At 44.8% G+C, this 21,661-nt stretch overlaps 1 protein-coding gene across 1 annotated transcript in view; it reads right to left on the reverse strand.

The window, feature by feature from the left end:
* The window catches only part of ATF6B (activating transcription factor 6 beta), a 59,115-nt gene that overhangs the window by 24,912 nt on the left and 12,542 nt on the right, over positions 1-21,661 (reverse strand). The window contains exons 2-5 of the mRNA XM_075323264.1: positions 17,596-17,689; positions 17,222-17,404; positions 14,170-14,293; positions 7,451-7,454 (exon numbers count right to left, since the gene is read on the reverse strand). Of these exons, the coding sequence (XP_075179379.1) occupies positions 7,451-7,454; positions 14,170-14,293; positions 17,222-17,404; positions 17,596-17,673 (389 nt within the window). The 5' untranslated portion in view covers positions 17,674-17,689. The remainder of the gene's footprint in view (positions 1-7,450; positions 7,455-14,169; positions 14,294-17,221; positions 17,405-17,595; positions 17,690-21,661) is intronic.

The raw sequence follows: 21,661 nt of genomic DNA on the forward strand, positions 1-21,661 counted from the left end.
AGTTTACAGGGAGAGATGAGTGTATTATTTTTATTTTTTGTTTCTATTTTTCTCATCCACTTCACACACTGTGGGTTATGAGCCCTGGTGCATTGCTGACCCCAACAGTGACTCACTGCAGACAGTGTCCAGCGCATCAGGCTCACCCAGTAACCCTTTCACCCCTGGCGATTTTCATTTTTTGTTTTTTCCTCACCTTCTTCCGAGAGGCATAACTTTTTATTTTTCCATCAATATAACCGTAGTAGCTGTAGCACCCGGCAGTATCTGTCTCTCTCCCAGACTCTCTGTCTGTCGCTGTATTTTTTTGTCTGTCTTTTTCCCTGTCTGTCTCTGTCTATTTCCCTGTCTGCCTCTGACTGTCTCGCTCCCTGTCTGTCTCTTTCCCTGTCTGTCTCTTTCCCCGTCTGCCTCTGTCTCTTTCCCTTTCTGCTTCTTTCCTTGTCTGTCTCTTTGTATGTCTCTTTCCCTGTCTCTCTCTTTTCCTGTCAGCCTCTGTCTCTTTCTCTGTCTCTTTCCTTGTCTGCCTCTTTCCTTGTCTGTCTCTTTGTATGTCTCTTTCCCTGTCTCTCTCTTTTCCTGTCAGCCTCTGTCTCTTTCTCTGTCTCTTTCCTTGTCTGCCTCTTTCCTTGTCTGTCTCTTTGTATGTCTCTTTCCCTGTCTGTCTCTTTCCCTGTCTGTCTCTTTGTATGTCTCTTTCCCTGTCTCTCTCTTTTCCTGTCAGCCTCTGTCTCTTTCGCTGTCTCTTTCCTTGTCTGCCTCTTTCCTTGTCTGTCTCTTTGTATGTCTCTTTCCCTGTCTGTCTCTTTCCCTGTCTGTCTCTTTCCCTGTCTGTCTCTTTGTATGTCTCTTTCCCTGTCTGTCTCTTTTCTTGTCAGCCTGTCTGCCTCTTCCCCTGTCTGCCTCTTCCCCTGTCTGCCTCTGTCTCTTTCCCTGTCTGCCTCTTCCCCGTCTGCCTCTTTCCCTGTTTGCCTCTGTCTCTTTCCCTGTCTGCCTCTGTCTCTTTCCCTGTCTGCCTCTGTCTCTTTCCGTCTGCCTCTTTCCCTGTATGCCTCTGTCTGTCTCTTTCCCAGTCAGCCTCTGTCCCTGTCTGCCTCTGTCTTTTCCTGTCTGTCTCTTTCCCTGTCTGCCTCTGTCTTTCCCTGTGTCTGTCTCTCCACTGATATCATATTACCGCACACAGAAGCTTCTTATAGTAAGAATGTCCTTTGTTCCTATAACAACCAATCACAGCTCCTATTAATGACCTGTAGCTCCCATCTCCATTGACTTTAATGGAGGCAGGTTTTTTTGGAGAGTAACTGTGAAGCGCGGGGTTAAATTTTCCCGTCAAAACAGTCTATGACGTTCCGAGTCATGTCTGTGCAAAATTTCACGATTGTACATGTGACGGTGCAGATTTCTTTAGCGGACATACACACACACACATATACATACACTCAGCTTTATATATTAGATGAGGGCTTGTTTTTTGCGGGACGAGTTGCACTTTTGAATGACAGTATTCATTTTGCTCCATATTATACTGGAAAATGGGGGAAAAATTACAAGTGTGGTGAAATTGCAAAAAAAAAAAAGTGCAATTCCACACCATGTTCACTGTATGGTAAAACTGACCTGCCAGTATGGTTCCCCAGGCCGGTACGGTATGGTTCCCCAGGCCGGTACGAGTTCATAGACACTAAACATGTAGAGTTTTACTGTAAGTGGTGAAAACAAATCCAGAAATTTGTCAAAAATAAGAATTGGGCTTTTGTTGCCATTTTCTGCGACCCGTAGTGTTCTCGTTTTTTGGGATCTAGGGCTCAGTTGTGGCTTATTTTTTGCGTCTTGAGCAGTGATAGGCGAACCCGAACTGTAAAGATTGGGGTCCGTACTGAACACATAATGATCGTGTGCACGATCACGAGCTTTCCTGGGAAACTCGTGTTACAATTCGGGTCCAGGGGCTGTAAAATAAAAAAGCACATTATTCAAAAACATTCTGATTATACTTACAGGTCCCACGACGCGTCCTTCAGACTCTGTCTCCCGGCGCTTCTGCTTCCGCATCCGATCATTGCTGTGCTGTAACCACCACTGACTAAAGCACCTTCCATGACGTCATAGCCATCTGATCAGTCTGGTGTGAATGTTGTACAGACATTGGCTTACAGACTGGTCACATGGCTATGACGTCATGGAAGGTCCTGTTAACTTCCGGGGATATTCACTGTACTGCTCGTCACTCGGCAGTGTTCGGCTGTTTTCGGCCGTGTTCGCGGTGACGTCAGGGTTCACCCAAGTCCATGGCTCAAAGACTCAATTGAACATTGACTGTCACTGTGGGAGTCTCGCATCGCATCACCCGGTACGGTGAACACTCTCCCGGCAGGAGCAGGTCAGCTGCATGTATTTCCATGCAGCTGAGCTGCCCCTGTCCGGAGATTGTCAGGCCGTGAAGGGTGATGCAATGTGAGAATGCACGAGTCATACGCAAGTGGAATCATACCCTCAGTGTCAGCCTGCTTCTCACTCTGTACAGAGCGATGAAGCAGAGCTGACATGGCTCTCCCTGCTTCTCGCTCTGTATAGACACTTGTCTGTACAGAGTGAAGAAGCAGAGCTGACATTGCTCTACTTGTGGACTACGTCAGACTAAGGATTTATTTTACAATAAAGATGGAATCTCTAAATTTTTTTTTGCTTTATTTTTAAAAATTCTGTGTTTTTTTTTTACTGTTTACTAGAAATTCATGGTCGCCATATCTAATTTGGCGTGACACCATGAATTTCGGGCTTAGTACCATCTGAGAATATAAAGCTGGTATTAGCTCCTTTATTACCCAGTGTGCCACAGCCATCAGGGCCGCTGGATGAGCCGGGTAAAGCGCCTGGAAATGGCACTAAGAAACAATGCGCCATTTCCAGTGGCGGCTGTGGGATGCGGTTTTTAGCATGGAGCGCCCAGAACGCTTGGTCCTTACCACGCTGAGAATACCAGCCTCTAGCTGCCTGGCTTTACCTGATTGGCGGTGAAAATACGACAGGAGCCCACACATTTCACATGTCCGCAAGTGTAGCTGCCGGCCGGCATCGGAGGCCGCATGTCACCTCGGGCCTCCGATCCCGGCCGGCAGCTACACTTGCCAGCCAGGTGTCTCAGCAGTTCCTCCTCTCAGCATTCAGAGAACAGTATATGGGGGCACAGGAATATGGGGGCAGAGTATACATGGGGCACAGGAATATGGGGGCAGAGTATATGGGGCACGGTATATGAGGGCACAGGAATATCTGGACACAGTATATGGGGGCTCAAGGATATTGGGGCACAGTATGAGCACAGGAATATGGGGGCAGAGTATACTGTGGGGCACAGTATACAATGGAGCACTATACCAGCCGTCCTTGGTGACTCCTTAGACATATCAGCGTCACTTTGCGGTCACCAACAAAATGGCTCTGCACTGTGATCCTAAACTTAATTTTCTCTTATACTTTTGGAAACACCCAGATTGGGAAGGGGAGGTGACATCACACACAGGAGAGCAGACTCCGCCCACTTTTACTGCAGCTGTAATGTGAGCTAGCTCTACAGCAGGATTTCAGCAGCTGCTCCCCCTAGTGTTTAAGAGTGGAAAATATCAAACTTTTAAAACATTTTTTTTATATTTTGCTCAATTAAAAACAAATAATAATATTTAAACAAAACATTAAAACATGAAATGAAACCGTTCAAAGACACCACCCGGTATAATTGGGGAGAATGGAGATTAGGGATTAAGAGATGAATGCTGTTTAGTTATTTGGTTATAAAGAAATGGACCCTGGCGACGTATGTTGGTTTAGAATTGTTATGATTATTTTCGCTGATATAAGAATGTATTTTTGTGACAAGAAAAAGTGTCAAAATTATAAGAAATGTACAAGAAATTAATGCATGGTTTTATGTAAACTGTTTCAGTGATCATCAAATAACAAGTTGTTAAAAAAAATTATTGAAAAATTATTATTTTTTTTACCATTTTTGGGTAGATGTGATGTTTTGATCGTCTGTTATTGCATTTTATTGTAATGTTGCGGCGACCAAAATAACGTAATTCTGGCGTTTGGAATTTTTTTTTGCTGCGCCGTGTACCGATCAGATTAATTGATTTTATATTTGGATAGATCGGGCATTTCTGAACACGGTGATACCAAATATGAATTTTATTTTGTCTTTTATTGTTTTATTTTCAATAGCGGAAAAGGGGGGGGTGATTTGAAATTTTAGGGGGAGTGGTGTGGTAATCGCACTGACCTGGAGAAACATGTTATCACACAATAAATGCAAGAAAAATCAAAAACTAAAAAAAAAAAAAAAAGGCAAAATTGCAGGGTTTTTTTACCCCGAACAAATATTTATTTCTTTAAGTTATATTATTCTGAAGAAAAAAAAAAGTGAATGATGTCATTCAAATTTGCAACACATCCCGCAAAACATCAAAACCTCATTCAGCTGAGCAGAGAGATAAATAAAAAAGTCATGTCTCTTGAAAGAAGGGAGAAAATAACAAAAGAGGAAAAAATAATAAAAATAAAAAAACAACACTCAGTGCTTGAGGGGTCAAGTAACAAGAAAACTGATGATGATCACACTACGTATAAAATATACAGTCATTGGCTGGAAGTGTTGGCGCCCTTAAAATCGTACCAGAAAATGAATTATTTCTCCCAGAAAATTATTGTAATTACACAGGTTGTTGTTATACACGTCTATTTCCTTTGTGTGTATTGGAACAACACAAAAAAAAACCACAGAGGAAAAAAAGGCAAATTGGACATATATTTATCACACAAAACTCCAAAAGTGGGGTTAATACCGATAAGTTTGATTAAATGACATATTTCCCAGAATCCCTCACCTCTGCAGTCATGTCATGGCTTTATTAATACAGATAGGTGAGGAGTCATGTGACATATTTCCCAGAATCCTTCACCTCTGCAGTCATGTCTTTATTAATACAGATAGGTGAGGAGTCGTGTGACATATTTCCCAGAATCCTTCACCTCTGCAGTCATGTCATGGCTTTATTAATACAGATAAGTGAGGAGTCATGAGACATATTTCCCAGAATCCTTCACCTCTGCAGTCATGTCATGGCTTTATTAATACAGATAGGTGAGGAGTCATGAGACATATTTCCCAGAATCCTTCACCTCTGCAGTCATGTCTTAGTTTTATTAATACAGATGGGTGAGGAGTCATGTGACCTAAGACATGACTGCAGAGGTGAAGGATTCTGGGAAATATGTCACATGACATCACACTTATCTGTATTAATAAAGTCATGACATGACTGCAGAGGTGAGGGATTCTGGGAAATAAGTCACATGATTCCTCACCCATTTCCCAGAATCCCTCACCTCTGTAGTCTTGTGTTGGCTTTATTAATACAGATAGGTGAGGAGTCATGTGACATATTTCCCAGAATGCCTCACCTCTGCAGTTATGTGTTGGTTTTATTAATACAGATAAGTGTGATGTCATGTGACATATTTCCCAGAATCCTTCACCTTCACCTCTGCAGTTATGTGTTGGTTTTATTAATACAGATAGCTGAGGAGTCATGTGACATGTTTCCCAGAATGCCTCACCTCTGCAGTCATGTGTTGGCTTTATTAATAGAGGTAGGTGAGGAGTCATGTGACATGTTTCCCAGAATGCCTCACCTCTGCAGTCTTGTGTTGGCTTTATTAATACAGATAGGTGTTGAGTCATGTGACATATTTGATCACCAAAGTGAGATTTATTATTCTTTCCGCCATTTCTTTCCCGTCCTTTCCCATTATTTTTGGATGGATCACTCATGAAGAGGAGACGCCAAATGATCTCATGCATTAATCTGAGTGGGAAGAACAGTCATTGCATTATCCTTTACCCCAAATACTGACATTTGAATACACTCTTGTGGTTTGATGAGTGGAGGGACCTTGCACTTCAAAGAAGCCTGAACGACCGTCTGATGAAGGGACAGAACCATTGGTGACCAAAATGGCAGCTGTACCCTAGCCACTCCTGAATCCGGTGTATTATAGTAGAGGTGAGAAGCAAATCCAGATGATAACACCAATAGCTCTGAACCTGAGGACACTGAGGCCCTGGATCATCACCGCGGCTTCACCAGTTTTCTAGAGGAATTTGTCCCTTCTTAGTCTTTGCACCTTCCATCTCAGGGGCCTGGAGGTAGGGGTAGAGTGCACACTTGAGTCCTAGGGTAATCACAGACTGAAGAACATACAGACCCTACAGGCTGAGGGGATGGCTACAAGTACAAAACCAAAAGTCAAAAGACCCTCTGCCTAAATTGATGTGGTCAGGTTGATGGTGTCTGGTGTCAGATGTGTAGGAGGTGGCCAGATTACCCCACTCCTCCAGTGGTGAAATATAACATGTCTGATGTATATTATAGTTGTGTGTTGTGAACACATTTGGACTGGGTTCCAGTTTTGGGCTCCCTCTTGTGGTCAATCCTGGTAGTGGAGATGGCTTGCTTAATAGAAGCCAGACAGCTGATGAGGATTGGAAATCAGGTTTTTCTGACTGGCCTATATAACTGTGTAGTGTTCTCTTGTTCCTAGCCAGTGCTCAATGTTTCCTCCTGTGTCCTAGAATATCCTGAAACCAGCCTAACTTTCTGTTTCTACCTGGACTCATTACAGATAAGTCTGGTCTTTGTACCCTGCTGGTTGCTTCCATTTACTTGTTGTTTGCTGTTTAGGTACTAAGGCTTATTTTCTGTTTTTGCTTGTGTGGAGTCTGGGTGGATTTGGATCATTCACTGCTGGAAATGTCTATGTACCTTCATTTTCTGAGGTATATTTTGTTTTGTCATGCTTGATACTGATTTCAGTCCCTCCTCTATATTAGTGTTTTGATTGGATCCCAGTAACACCAGAGTACTGATATAGTGGGGGCAGAGTCCGTGTGGACTCAGTATTTTTCCATATCAGGCGCGTTGGTATTTTCTAGGGTTTTGCACAGCTGCAGACAGTGCTCTTTTTCTATCCTTTCCTATATAGTTTGGGCCTCATCTTTGATGAATCTGTTTTCTTCCTGTGTATTGTGTTTTCCTACATCACCATAATCTTTATATTTGGGGGGGCTATCTATATCTTTGGGGGACTGCTCCGAGGCAGATTAGCTTTTCTTGTATTTCTCTCTGTAGGAATAATTAGTTCTCCAGCTTTGTCGAGGCGACCAGGTCATCGTGGGCACGTCCCACGGCTACTTCTGGTTGTGTGTCAGTGTGAGGTCTGCAGTCCGCTAAGATTCCAACTACTCTGGGAACACTTTGGGTTTCCCAGTGTTATTTTACCTTTGTCCTGATCCTCCTCGGTCACTCAATCATAACATTTGTGTTTTATAATAATGACTGTCTGAGTGTTGCTGAGCCGGAGCAGTGCCCTTTCATAGTGCCCCTCGGAGTACGCCCCTTGTGAGTTGGGATGCTTCTGGCGGTAGTCCTTCATCAGGCATGAAGCACGAACATCTCTGGTGCCCACGATCTCGTCTCTGGATGTGTACAGTATAGATCCTTTCCTTCATATATGCATGTACTCCCCCAGAGAGTATAATAAGTCAGTCCACAAGTGTTATATAAAGTGGGAGCAGGATGACCGTCCACAACCGGAAAAGGTGAGCAGCTCGAATACTTGATGTCAGTGATGGGCACATGAAGACGGCCGTCCCCCGAAGATGAGGACCACATTACTTACTAGAAGGGTGTGGTCAGAACCGGAGAGGGAAGCAGAGAGGGGACCGTGAGCCCCGACACCGCATCACCACCGGAGGTGAGTATAGTTTTTTTTTTATTTTACCTGGGGAAACCATGTGGAATCAGAAGGGGTTGACCCAGTAGTGGACAACCCCTTTAATGGGTTTACACTGTAAATACACCATTAAATATTCTGTAATAATTGGTATTACTATGCTGTAGTGCCCTAACTAAAGATTTGTGGCCACTGGTCGATTGTCCATATTCAGTCGAGCAGCCTTTGGAGTATAGGTACTTAGGATTTTTGCTTTAGAATGTTAGTCATGCTTTAAATCTCAAGAGGGGTGAACTAAAACACATGTAAACCTCAACACACACAATATTTATTATATTATATTATATATAATGACTTGTCTAATGAATATTTTAAACATTTTGAAGTTAAAGGAAAATAATTGTGAACTGTCCACAATCAGGACCTGAACACGGCTTCTCCCCAGCGTGAACTCTTTGATGTCTGATGAGGTCCCACTTCATGCTAAAACACTGCCCACCTCTGAAAATGATAATGGGCGCCCCTTCCCCTATGTTCTGATGTTTGACAACATCCAACCTTTACCACATTAAGCACACGAGAACGTCTTCTTCCCGGTGTGGATGCTTTGATGCATCACTGTGAAGAACTTATGCATAAACCTTTCCCACAATCCGATCAGGATCACAGCTTTTCCCCCATGTGAATTCTATAATGACTGATAAGGTGCCACTTCTGGGTAAAACATTGCCCACACACCGAACATGAAAATGGCCGCTCCCCTGTATGAACTACCTGATGTCTAATGAAGCTTGATTTTCGCCTAAAACCTTTCCCACATTCAGAACATGAGAACAGCTTCTCCCTGGCGTGGATCCTTTGATGCATCACCAGGCGATACTTGTGGTCAAAACCTGTCCCACACTCAGAACACGAAAACGGCTGCTCCCCGGAGTGGGATTTCTGATGTTCAAGAAGCATTGATTTTTGGGTAAAACGTCTCCCACAATCTGGACATGAGAACGGCTTCTCCCCGTTGTGGATCCTTTGATGCATCAGCAGACGCGACTTATGCATAAATCCTTTCCCACAATCGGAACATGAGAACGGCTTCTCGTTGATATGGATTCTCTCATGGGAAACAAGACTTGTTTTCCAAGCGAAACATTTCCCACATGTAATACACGAGAACGGCTTTTCCCCCGTGTGGATTCTCTCATGGGAAATAAGACTTGCCTTCCTTGTGAAACATCTACCACATTCAGAGCATGAAATGGCCCTCTTGTCCTCGTGAGTCCTGATATGTGCCATCAGGTTAAACTTCTGTTTAAAACATTTCTTACACTCAAAACATTGGAAACCTTTGTTTTTCTCAGAATGATCAAAAAAAGGGTCCTTGGAATAAGAGGACTGATCGCTGCACATATACGACGGATGTGGAAGAAATGAATGTTCCTCAGATGTATCTGAAGGTTCCACTTTATACTCTTCGTACGTAGGGAGATGTTCGTCTACACCATCAGCGTAGAAGTAATCTGCTGGAAATCGAAAACAGATTTCTAATATTGGATATTTCGAAAATACAACAGTTGAATCTCAGAAACCTTCCTAGGAATGTGCTGCTGGCACTAAACATTTGGGGCTGGTTTCTACTGAAGAGTTGTGGTCACCAGAAATATTGATACATGTCAGAGTGATGTGAGCGATTTTCTGGAAAAATTTGGGTCACACGGATTGTGCCCTTTTTGTACCAATTCTTCTATTTACTAGTCCTAAAATTTGATACCCAAAAGTTCGGTGTCACAGGGACCGAATGACAGGACCGGGTCACCTAGGCTGAGCCTTAGACTCGGAAACCCTGCGCTGTCCCTCAGCTCAGAGGTACGCTAGATGGTAGCGAGGTCTGAGTCGCCAGTGTGACCCTAAGAGCTCGATTCCACTTGCGATTTTCATGGATGAGTGCAATCTGATAAAACATCAGATTGCACTCGTGGAAGCAGTGTTAATCAGGAAGTGTCCATCTGATGATCAAAAAAGAAAGTGAATCAGCTCACCACCATGTAGTTATTCCTGGAAGGAAAATCCGGACGGTGCTCGTGGGTCAAAAGGGCTGTAGTCAATCAGAAAAAAGCGGATCCCCGGCACAGGAAGACGTCCATGGAGACTTGAAATAAGGTTAAAATTTCGTTTTATTCCAATAATGGTTTAAAAAAAAGGGGAAAAATGAATAAAAGATAACTCTTCCGATCAACGCGTTTCAGACTAAGATCATAATTAAGGATGACCGCGTCTGAAACGCGTTGATCGGAGGAGTTATGTTTTACTACTTCTTCCCTTTTTTTTAAACCATTATTGGAATAAAATGAAATTTTAACCTTATTTCAAGTCTCCATGAACGTCTTCCTGTACCGGGGATCTGCCTTTTTCTGAGTGTCCATCTGCTATTTGTTTCTTCAGCTCTAATCGTGCTGAGGATAAAATCGCAGCATGCTGTGTAAGGCTGTGTAGATTGCACCAGACATGCTAGTCTATGGGTGCGAGAAAAATATTGCATGGTGTTACATACGCATGTCACACGGATGCAAGGAGAGAAAAACCTCTACAAATGTATGACACTCGCATGACCACACGCATGACACTCGTCCCACTTTATAAGACAAGTATTGGAGTGATTATTTGTACCCAAGTGGAACCGAGGCCTAACTCCTGTCCAAGCTCTGATGTAACTCCCCTCCCCCACCTCCACCCAAGAGGGTGAGCCGGGTCTGTAAACACAAACCCCACAACTACACACGGACAGGGGAAAACAAAAACATGTTAATCGCACACAAAAGGAGCGAATAAATGTGCACAGGGGGGGATAACATAAAAGGGGGGAAGTAAACAGTAAGCACACCACAGATTGCTGCAGTCAGCACCAATGCTGCAGCCAACACAGCAAGTAGCAGAGAGGGCTCCACCAGCTCCTTCCACCTCCAGGCCAAGCTTCCAACTGAATGAAATCAGAGAATAACTGGCACCCTCTAGAGGGAGCAGAGGGTATATATAGGGACTGGGAGAGGTTCAAACCGGAAACACCTGAGAAGGTGATGAGAATGCCTGCTGGAAGTGAATACAGACATTAACCTTCTGACCGCTGAAAGAAAGGAAACTACATTTAAATCTGCAGAGTTTCACCAGGCTAAGGCCGCGCTCACATCAGCAGTATTTTGCCGCGAAACCGGATCGTCACAAATGCATTTCAGCTCCATTAATTTCCTATGGAATCGCGGTCATATGCGGTTGCGTGCAACGCATGTAACCGCATGTGATCGCATCTTGCCGCGATTCTATAGGAAATGAATGGAGCTGAAACGCATTTGTGACGGATCCGGTTTTGCGGCAAAACACTGCTGATGTGACCACGGCCTAAGTGAGATTCTGACCCAGAACCTGTCACCAGTCTCTAAGCAGAGAGACGACGGTGACATCCGGTCATTTTATATCATTCTCCTGTGTCCGGGACATCACCCGCATCTCAATATTCAACAACAACAAAAAATTCCTTCTTTTCTGAAATATTCTCCTTTAGGCCGGAGTCACACTTGTGAGAGACTCACGCAAGTCTTGCATCACATCACCCGGTATGGCCACACACTCTCCTGACAGGAGCATCTCAGCTGCATAGACATACATGCAGATGACCCGCTCCTATCAGGAGAGTGTGCGGCCGTGCCGGGTGCTGCGATGTGAGACTCGCCCGAGTCTCTCGCAAGTGTGACTCCGGCTTTAGGGCGCTTTTCCATCTGTGATTAAATAATCTCTGCGATACTCGCCCAGAAAGTGGGGTAAGTGTCATGTGTATGGTTTGCGTTTTTTTCTCTCCTTGAATTCGTATGACATGTGAGTGTCATGCGAGTACTATGAAAGTGCCGTGCGAGTGGTATGCGAGTGCTGTGTGAGTTGTATGCGAGTGCCGTGCGAGTGCTATGCGAGTGCCGTGCGAGTGCTGTGCGAGTGGTATGCGAGTGCTGTGCGAGTGCTGTGCGAGTGGTATGCGAGTGCCGTGTGAGTGGTATGCGAGTGCCGTGCGAGTGGTATGCGAGTGCCGAGCGAGTGCTATGCGAGTGCCTTGAGAGTGCTATGCGAGTGCCGTGCGAGTGCTATGCAAGTGCCGTGCGAGTTCTATGCGAGTGCCGTGCGAGGGGTATGCGAGTGCCGTGCGAGGGGTATGCGAGTGCCGTGCGAGTGCTATGCGAGTGCCGTGCGAGTGCTATGCGAGTGCCGTGCGAGTGCTATGCGAGTGCCGTGCGAGTGCTATGCAAGTGCCGTGCGAGTGCTATGCAAGTGCCGTGCGAGTGCCGTGCGAGTGGTATGCGAGTGCCGTGCGAGTGGTATGCGAGTGCCGTGCAAGTGCTATGCAAGTGCCGTGCGAGTGCTATGCAAGTGCCGTGCGAGTGCTATGCAAGTGCCGTGCGAGTGCTATGCGAGTGCCGTGCGAGTGCTATGCGAGTGCCGTGCGAGTGCCGTGCGAGTGGTATGCGAGTGCCGTGCGAGTGGTATGCGAGTGCCGTGCAAGTGCTATGCAAGTGCCGTGCGAGTGCTATGCGAGTGCCGTGCGAGTGGTATGCGAGTGCCGTGCGAGTGCTATGCGAGTGCCGTGCGAGTGCCGTGCGAGTGGTATGCGAGTGCCGTGCGAGTGCTATGCAAGTGCCATGCGAGTGCTATGCAAGTGCCGTGCGAGTGCTATGCGAGTGCCATGCCAGTCTGTAGATTTTTCATACCAAGGATCCGTGTGACATGCGTATGCCATCTATATTGCGATTTTTTTTTTTTCTCGCTACCATAGGGTTGCATGGGGGTGGGAGTCTCGCTGACAATCGCAGCATGCTGAGATTTCACTATGAGTGCGATTTGTATGGAGAGAAATGCTCAGGATGGCATGGTCACATAGATTAACACTGGTGCGAGTGCAATCCGATTTTGAATCGGATCGCACTCGCACAAGAAAATCGCAGATGGAAAAGCGCCCGTACGATCATCGTGACCTGACCTCGAATGCCTCATATATATCCATGAGGATGACAAATTCGGGGCAGGAGATCCGCGGCCGGTTTCGTCGTTATATTCGTCTTTACCTGTGCAGAACACTTTAGTGACTTCCTCCTCGTCGGGCGTCAAACTCCGGTCATCCTCTTCTTTTACGATCAGCTGATCACTACTATTAATCAGATCTTCATCCGGATACGATACCTAGAAGACAGAATGGAAAGTGCAGCAGACGACGCCAGGCGATTAGCAGAATGCTGGGTTACACGTTGGGTCTCATTCAGACGACGACTAATTTGCATCCGTGTTTTTGATCCTCGTTTCATCAGTTTTAACCATCAATGCTTCATCAGTGATTTTTCACGTATGGATAAATAAATGGATTACAAAATTTCCTTGCAAAGGATACAGCATGAATTCTACAATGACACCCTCCAGGTGCTGCCCATAGATGTGTCTGGGTAATTTTGGGCCGTGGCATGGATGGAAAACCAGACACGTCTCAATGATTTTTTTTTTTTTGAGGACAGACGATGCGCCCCCAAAAAACAAAAGCACAGACCTGGGAAAAGCTCCGTAGACAATAATGGGCACTTATCCTATCAGCGAAAATCACACGTATAAAGCATAAATGATTCACAGTCGTCTGAATGAGTGATAGAGGTACTGATTAGTACTGGCTCCATACATTCTGCGGTATTATATGTATGTAATGTTACTGCCGCATTCGCAGTATTAATGATATCAGATCTACCTACCGGATCATCCCACGAGACATTGGGGATCTCCTCTGGATCGGGATCAGCATCAGGACTCTGCGCACAATCCTCCGGCGTCTGACATCTGCTGTATTCATCTGCAAGAAATGTGGGTTTGTATGTGAATATGAAGTAATATGGAGTATTAAAGGGACGGCGCCCCGGTCCATGGTGGCATTCACCTACTGGTCTCCCACTGTCCCTCTGATCGGAGACCAGGTCCCACCTCCTTTCTCCTCCAGTGGGGACGGTGTGTGACCACCGAACTACACCCATTTTACAAAGACAAACCCTTAAAGCTGCTCCTTACAATAGAGGGGTATTTCTATATTCTGCAGGGTTTGCCATCCCCTTCAGGACCCTCTAATATTGGCAATGTGGTGGTCCGGCATTCTTGGCCGCTGCGGGTTACATTGTTAGTTTCTTTGAATTGTGCACGGCCATCGCTCCACGCAGAAAGCCGCTGATCACAGCCGGGCGAGAGCTGAAATCTCAGACATAAGCTGTTATTTCTAGGGATCTTGCGAGGGGTTGGGCGTTTCTCCTGTAGTGGCTTGCAATCAGTGGTACCTTCATAGGCCAATGGCTCTGTCAGCGCAAAATCTCCTCTTACCTGGTGGTGTGCGGGGCCGGTGCTCCTCCATCAGGACGTCCTTGTACTGGTCCTTGTGCCCCTCCATATACTCCCACTCCTCCATAGAGAGATAGACGGTGACGTCCTCACACCTTACAGGGACCTGACAGAGACAACCATCACCATCGTCATCACCCAGACACATTATATACCGCCCCGTCATCCCCCAGACACATTATATACCGCCCCGTCATCCCCCAGACACATTATATACCGCCCCGTCATCACCCAGACACATTATATACCGTCCCGTCATCCCCCAGACACATTATATACCGCCCCGTCATCCCCCAGACACATTATATACCGCCCCGTCATCCCCCAGACACATTATATACCGCCCCGTCATCCCCCAGACACATTATATACCGCCCCGTCATCCCCCAGACACATTATATACCGCCCCGTCATCCCCCAGACATATTATATACCGCCCCGTCATCACCCAGACACATTATATACCGCCCCGTCATCACCCAGACACATTATATACCGCCCCGTCATCCCCCAGACACATTATACAACGCCCCGTCATCACCCAGACACATTATACACCGCCCCGTCATCACCCAGACACATTATATACCGTCCCGTCATCCCCCAGACACATTATATACCGCCCCATCATCCCCCAGACACATTATATACCGTCCCGTCATCCCCCAGACACATTATACACCGCCCCGTCATCCCCCAGACACATTATATACCGCCCCATCATCACCCAGACACATTATATACCGTCCCGTCATCCCCCAGACACATTATATACCGCCCCGTCATCCCCCAGACACATTATATACCGCCCCATCATCCCCCAGACACATTATATACCACCCCATCATCCCCCAGACACATTATATACCGCCCCGTCATCCCCCAGACACATTATATACCGCCCCGTCATCCCCCAGACACATTATATACCGCCCCATCATCCCCCAGACACATTATATACCGCCCCATCATCCCCCAGACACATTATATACCGCCCCGTCATCCCCCAGACACATTATATACCGCCCCGTCATCCCCCAGACACATTATATACCGCCCCATCATCCCCCGGACACATTATATACCGCCCCGTCATCCCCCGAACACATTATATACCACCCCGTCATCCCCCAGACACATTATATACCGCCCCGTCATCCCCCAGACACATTATATACCGCCCCGTCATCCCCCAGACACATTATATACCGCCCCGTCATCACCCAGACACATTATACACCGCCCCGTCATCACCCAGACACATTATATACCGCCCCGTCATCCCCCAGACACATTATATACCGCCCCGTCATCCCCCAGACACATTATATACCGCCCCGTCATCCCCCGGACACATTATATACCGCCCCGTCATCCCCCGAACACATTATATACCACCCCGTCATCCCCCAGACACATTATATACTGCCCCGTCATCACCCAGACACATTATACACCGCCCCGTCATCACCCAGACACATTATATACCGCCCCGTCATCCCCCAGACACATTATATACCGCCCCGGCATCCCCCAGACACATTATATACCGCCCCGTCATCACCCAGACACATTATATACTGCCCCGTCATCACCCAGACACATTATACACCGCCCCGTCATCCCCCAGACACATTATATACCGCCCCGTCATCCCCCAGACACATTATATACCGCCCCGTCATCACCCAGACACATTATACACCGCCCCGTCATCACCCAGACACATTATATACCGCCCCGTCATCCCCCAGACACATTATATACCGCCCCGTCATCCCCCAGACACATTATATACCGCCCCGTCATCCCCCGGACACATTATATACCGCCCCGTCATCCCCCGAACACATTATATACCACCCCGTCATCCCCCAGACACATTATATACTGCCCCGTCATCACCCAGACACATTATACACCGCCCCGTCATCACCCAGACACATTATATACCGCCCCGTCATCCCCCAGACACATTATATACCGCCCCGGCATCCCCCAGACACATTATATACCGCCCCGTCATCACCCAGACACATTATATACTGCCCCGTCATCACCCAGACACATTATACACCGCCCCGTCATCCCCCAGACACATTATATACCGCCCCGTCATCCCCCAGACACATTATATACCGCCCCGTCATCACCCAGACACATTATACACCGCCCCGTCATCACCCAGACACATTATATACCGCCCCGTCATCCCCCAGACACATTATATACCGCCCCGTCATCCCCCAGACACATTATATACCGCCCCGTCATCCCCCGGACACATTATATACCGCCCCGTCATCCCCCGAACACATTATATACCACCCCGTCATCCCCCAGACACATTATATACTGCCCCGTCATCACCCAGACACATTATACACCGCCCCGTCATCACCCAGACACATTATATACCGCCCCGTCATCCCCCAGACACATTATATACCGCCCCGGCATCCCCCAGACACATTATATACCGCCCCGTCATCACCCAGACACATTATACACCGCCCCGTCATCACCCAGACACATTATATACCGCCCCGTCATCCCCCAGACACATTATATACCGCCCCGTCATCCCCCAGACACATTATATACCGCCCCGTCATCCCCCGGACACATTATATACCGCCCCGTCATCCCCCGAACACATTATATACCACCCCGTCATCCCCCAGACACATTATATACCGCCCCGTCATCACCCAGACACATTATACACCGCCCCGTCATCACCCAGACACATTATATACCGCCCCGTCATCCCCCAGACACATTATATACCGCCCCGTCATCCCCCAGACACATTATATACCGCCCCGTCATCCCCCAGACACATTATATACCGCCCCGTCATCCCCCAGACACATTATATACCGCCCCGGCATCCCCCAGACACATTATATACCGCCTCGTCATCCCCCAGACACATTATATACCGTCCCCTCATCCCCCAGACACATTATATACCGCCCCGGCATCCCCCAGACACATTATATACCGCCCCGGCATTCTCGGCAGCGTTCACCTCTCCGGTCAGCAGCTCAGTGATCTTGTTGGTGAGTTGTATTATCTTCTGTGCGTTCCCGTTCTCATATAGAAGAGACTGATGAGGAGGGGACCCGATTGTGTTCTGGGCTGTGCTCCATCCTCCTGAGGGGAGGACACCGGGGGTCACACGTTTATCAGACTTCCTCACTATGGTGTAATCCTGGGTATGGAGAGAAATGGGATTAATATAACTTGCTAAACCACCATCACCTCTGCATGGCCTTATTAATACAGATAAGTGTGATGTCATGTGACACATTTCCCAGAATCCCTCACCTCTATAGTCATGTCATGGCCTTATTAATACAGCTAAGTGAGGAGTCATGTGACACATTTCCCAGAATCCCTCACCTCCGCAGTCAGCAGGTAAATGATCTCCAATGCGAGATTTATTATCCTCTCAGTCATTGTGTTTTTGTCTTTTTCCATTCTGGATGGGTCATTCCTGAAAAAAAAAATAATAAATAAAAAAAAAATATATATATATATACACACACACACATATATACATACACACACACACATATCAAATTATTAATTAATATGTAGTAATTGAATAAAAAAAAAACAAAAAAAAACATTTTGAAGGTGGTGTTACTTTTTTTTTTTTTTTTTACGATTGGAGTAAATTTCTCCCAACCAGGACCGTCCCGACACATCAGGGCTCTGACCCGATTTCCTCCTCTCACCTCTCCGTCGCTCCTCCTCGGGTGGGTGGGCCAAATCCATAATTAAAAAACTAAACAAAAACAGTTCTCTTTTCTGGTCTCCCCTAAAAACTCAAACCCATGATGCCCTCTGTGTGCACAGGCAGCAGCTCTAGTAATGAGCCAGAGCTCACACTAAGGAAGATAGGAGAAGCTGGTGATATTGAGCTGTATTGCAGGCAGTGAATCCAGAAGAAGATTATACAGGTACATAGAGATACATCCGTACACAGCAGTGTATCTCTATGTCCCTGTAATCTTATAAGAGCAAAACAATCTAACAAATAATGTTGTACACACAGGATAATAGGACCTATCTCTAAACTATTGCACCCGACCCAACCGGTTCCTGCACAGACTAGACTTTCTAGCTGCACAGTCCCTGGTGGAAACTGCTCAAGCTGTAAAAACCCTCACTGCAAACTGGAGGATGACAACTTGGACCTGGCTGCCTAAAAGCCACCAAGTGTTCCTCGCGCATCCTTAGAAACCAAAGAGAGATGCAGAGCACAAAAACCCAGAATAAGGAAGGAGTGCAGGAATAGAAGAGACCCCAAAGTGACAGAACACAAAAACACAGCGGAAAAAGTAAGTATTTACAACAAAAAATAGCAGCCTATTATCTAACTATTAGCAGGAGAAAGAAGTAGGATAGATAGAGGGATAGATAGATAGATAGATAGATAGATAGATAGATAGAGGGATAGATAGATAGATAGATAGATAGATAGAGGGATAGATAGATAGATAGATAGATAGATAGATAGATAGATAGATAGATAGATAGATAGATAGATAGATAGATAGAGGGATAGATAGATAGATAGATAGATAGAGGGATAGATAGATAGAGGGATAGATAGATAGATAGATAGATAGATAGATAGATAGATAGATAGATAGATAGATAGATAGATAGATAGATAGATAGATAGAGGGATAGATAGATAGATAGATAGATAGATAGAGGGATAGATAGAGGGATAGATAGATAGATAGATAGATAGATAGATAGATAGAGGGATAGAGGGATAGATAGATAGATAGATAGAGGGATAGATAGATAGATAGATAGAGGGATAGAGGGATAGATAGATAGATAGATAGATAGATAGATAGATAGATAGATAGATAGAGGGATAGATAGAGGGATAGATAGATAGAGGGATAGATAGATAGATAGATAGAGGGATAGATAGAGGGATAGATAGATAGATAGATAGATAGATAGATAGATAGAGGGATAGAGGGATAGATAGAGGGATAGATAGAGGGATAGATAGATAGAGGGATAGATAGATAGAGGGATAGATATAGGGATAGATAGATAGAGGGATAGATAGAGGGATAGATAGATAGATAGATAGATAGATAGATAGATGGATAGAGGGATAGATAGATAGATAGATAGATAGATAGAGGGATAGATAGATAGATAGATAGATAGATAGAGGGATAGATAGATAGATAGATAGAGGATAGATAGATAGATAGAGGGATAGATAGATAGATAGATAGATAGAGGATAGATAGATAGATAGATAGAGGGATAGATAGATAGATAGATAGATAGAGGGATAGATAGATAGATAGATAGATAGATATAGATAGATAGAGGGATAGATAGGTAGATAGATGGATAGATAGAGGGATAGATAGAGGGTGTGAGACTGTGACCGGGGTTATCTATGACGGCCGGTATGTCTCGCCCCGGTTGTGCTCACTCCATGATAGAAAGTAAATCCACTCTAGGGTTAATGCTGTTTCCCTACAGGCTGAAGGAAGGGTTAAATGGAAACAGGAACAAGGGGCAGGTGTGCCGGGTGTGAGGGAGTGATCACAACTCCCTGAGTCTCTGCTGGAGAGACATGTATATTGCTGTGGATTTTTGTTTGGACATTAAACACCGTGTGCTGTGAACCTATATGCCTGGATCCCGTGTCTTCTGCTGCGCAGCCGACCGCGCTACCTCACAAGGGATAGATAGATAGATAGATAGATAGATAGATAGATAGATAGATAGAGGGATAGATAGATAGATAGATAGATAGACAGATAGATAGATAGATAGATAGATAGATAGATAGATAGATAGATAGATAGATAGATAGAGGGATAGATAGATAGATAGATAGATAGAGGGATAGATAGATATAGATAGATAGAGGGATAGATAGATAGATAGATAGATAGATAGATAGATAGATAGATAGATAGATAGATAGATAGATAGATAGATAGAGGGATAGATAGAGGGATAGATAGAGGGATAGATAGATAGATAGAGGGATAGATAGAGGGATAGATAGATAGATAGAGGGATAGATAGAGGGATAGATAGATAGAGGGATAGATAGAGGGATAGATAGATGGATAGATAGATAGATAGAGGGATAGATAGAGGGATAGATAGATAGATAGATAGATAGATAGATAGATAGATAGAGGGATAGATAGATAGATAGATAGATAGATAGATAGATAGATAGATAGATAGATAGATAGATAGATATAGGGATAGATAGATAGATAGATAGATAGAGGGATAGATAGATAGATAGAGGGATAGATAGAGGGATAGATAGAGGGATAGATAGATAGATAGATAGATAGATGGATAGAGGGATAGATAGATAGATAGAGGGATAGATAGATAGATAGATAGATAGATAGATAGAGGGATAGATAGATAGATAGATAGAGGATAGATAGATAGATAGAGGGATAGATAGATAGATAGATAGAGGATAGATAGATAGATAGAGGGATAGATAGATAGATAGATAGAGGGATAGATAGATAGATAGATGGATAGAGGGATAGAGGGATAGATAGATAGATAGATAGAGGGATAGATAGATAGATAGATAGAGGGATAGATAGATAGATAGATAGACAGATAGATAGAGGGATAGATAGATAGATAGAGGATAGATAGATAGATAGAGGAATAGATAGATAGATAGAGGATAGATAGATAGATAGATAGAGGATAGATAGATAGATAGAGGGATAGATAGATAGATAGATAGAGGGATAGATAGATAGAGGGATAGATAGATAGATAGATAGATAGATAGATAGATAGAGGGATAGATAGATAGATAGATAGATAGATAGATATAGATAGATAGAGGGATAGATAGATAGATAGATAGATAGATAGAGGGATAGATAGAGGGATAGATAGATAGATAGATAGAGGGATAGATAGAGGGATAGATAGATAGATAGATAGATAGATAGATAGATAGAGGGATAGATAGAGGGATAGATAGATAGAGGGATAGATAGAGGGATAGATAGATAGATAGATAGATAGAGGGATAGATAGAGGGATAGATAGATAGATAGATAGATAGATAGATAGATAGATAGATAGAGGGATAGATAGATAGATAGATAGATATAGGGATAGATAGATAGATAGAGGGATAGATAGAGGGATAGATAGATAGATAGAGGGATAGATAGAGGGATAGATAGATAGATAGATAGATAGATAGAGGGATAGATAGAGGGATAGATAGATAGAGGGATAGATAGAGGGATAGATAGATAGATAGATAGATAGAGGGATAGATAGATAGATAGATAGATAGATAGATAGATATAGGGATAGATAGATAGATAGATAGATAGATAGAGGGATAGATAGAGGGATAGATAGATAGATAGAGGGATAGATAGAGGGATAGATAGAGGGATAG

This window comes from Anomaloglossus baeobatrachus, chromosome 9, assembly GCF_048569485.1.
Source record: "Anomaloglossus baeobatrachus isolate aAnoBae1 chromosome 9, aAnoBae1.hap1, whole genome shotgun sequence".
Classification (NCBI taxonomy): Eukaryota; Metazoa; Chordata; class Amphibia; order Anura; family Aromobatidae; genus Anomaloglossus; species Anomaloglossus baeobatrachus.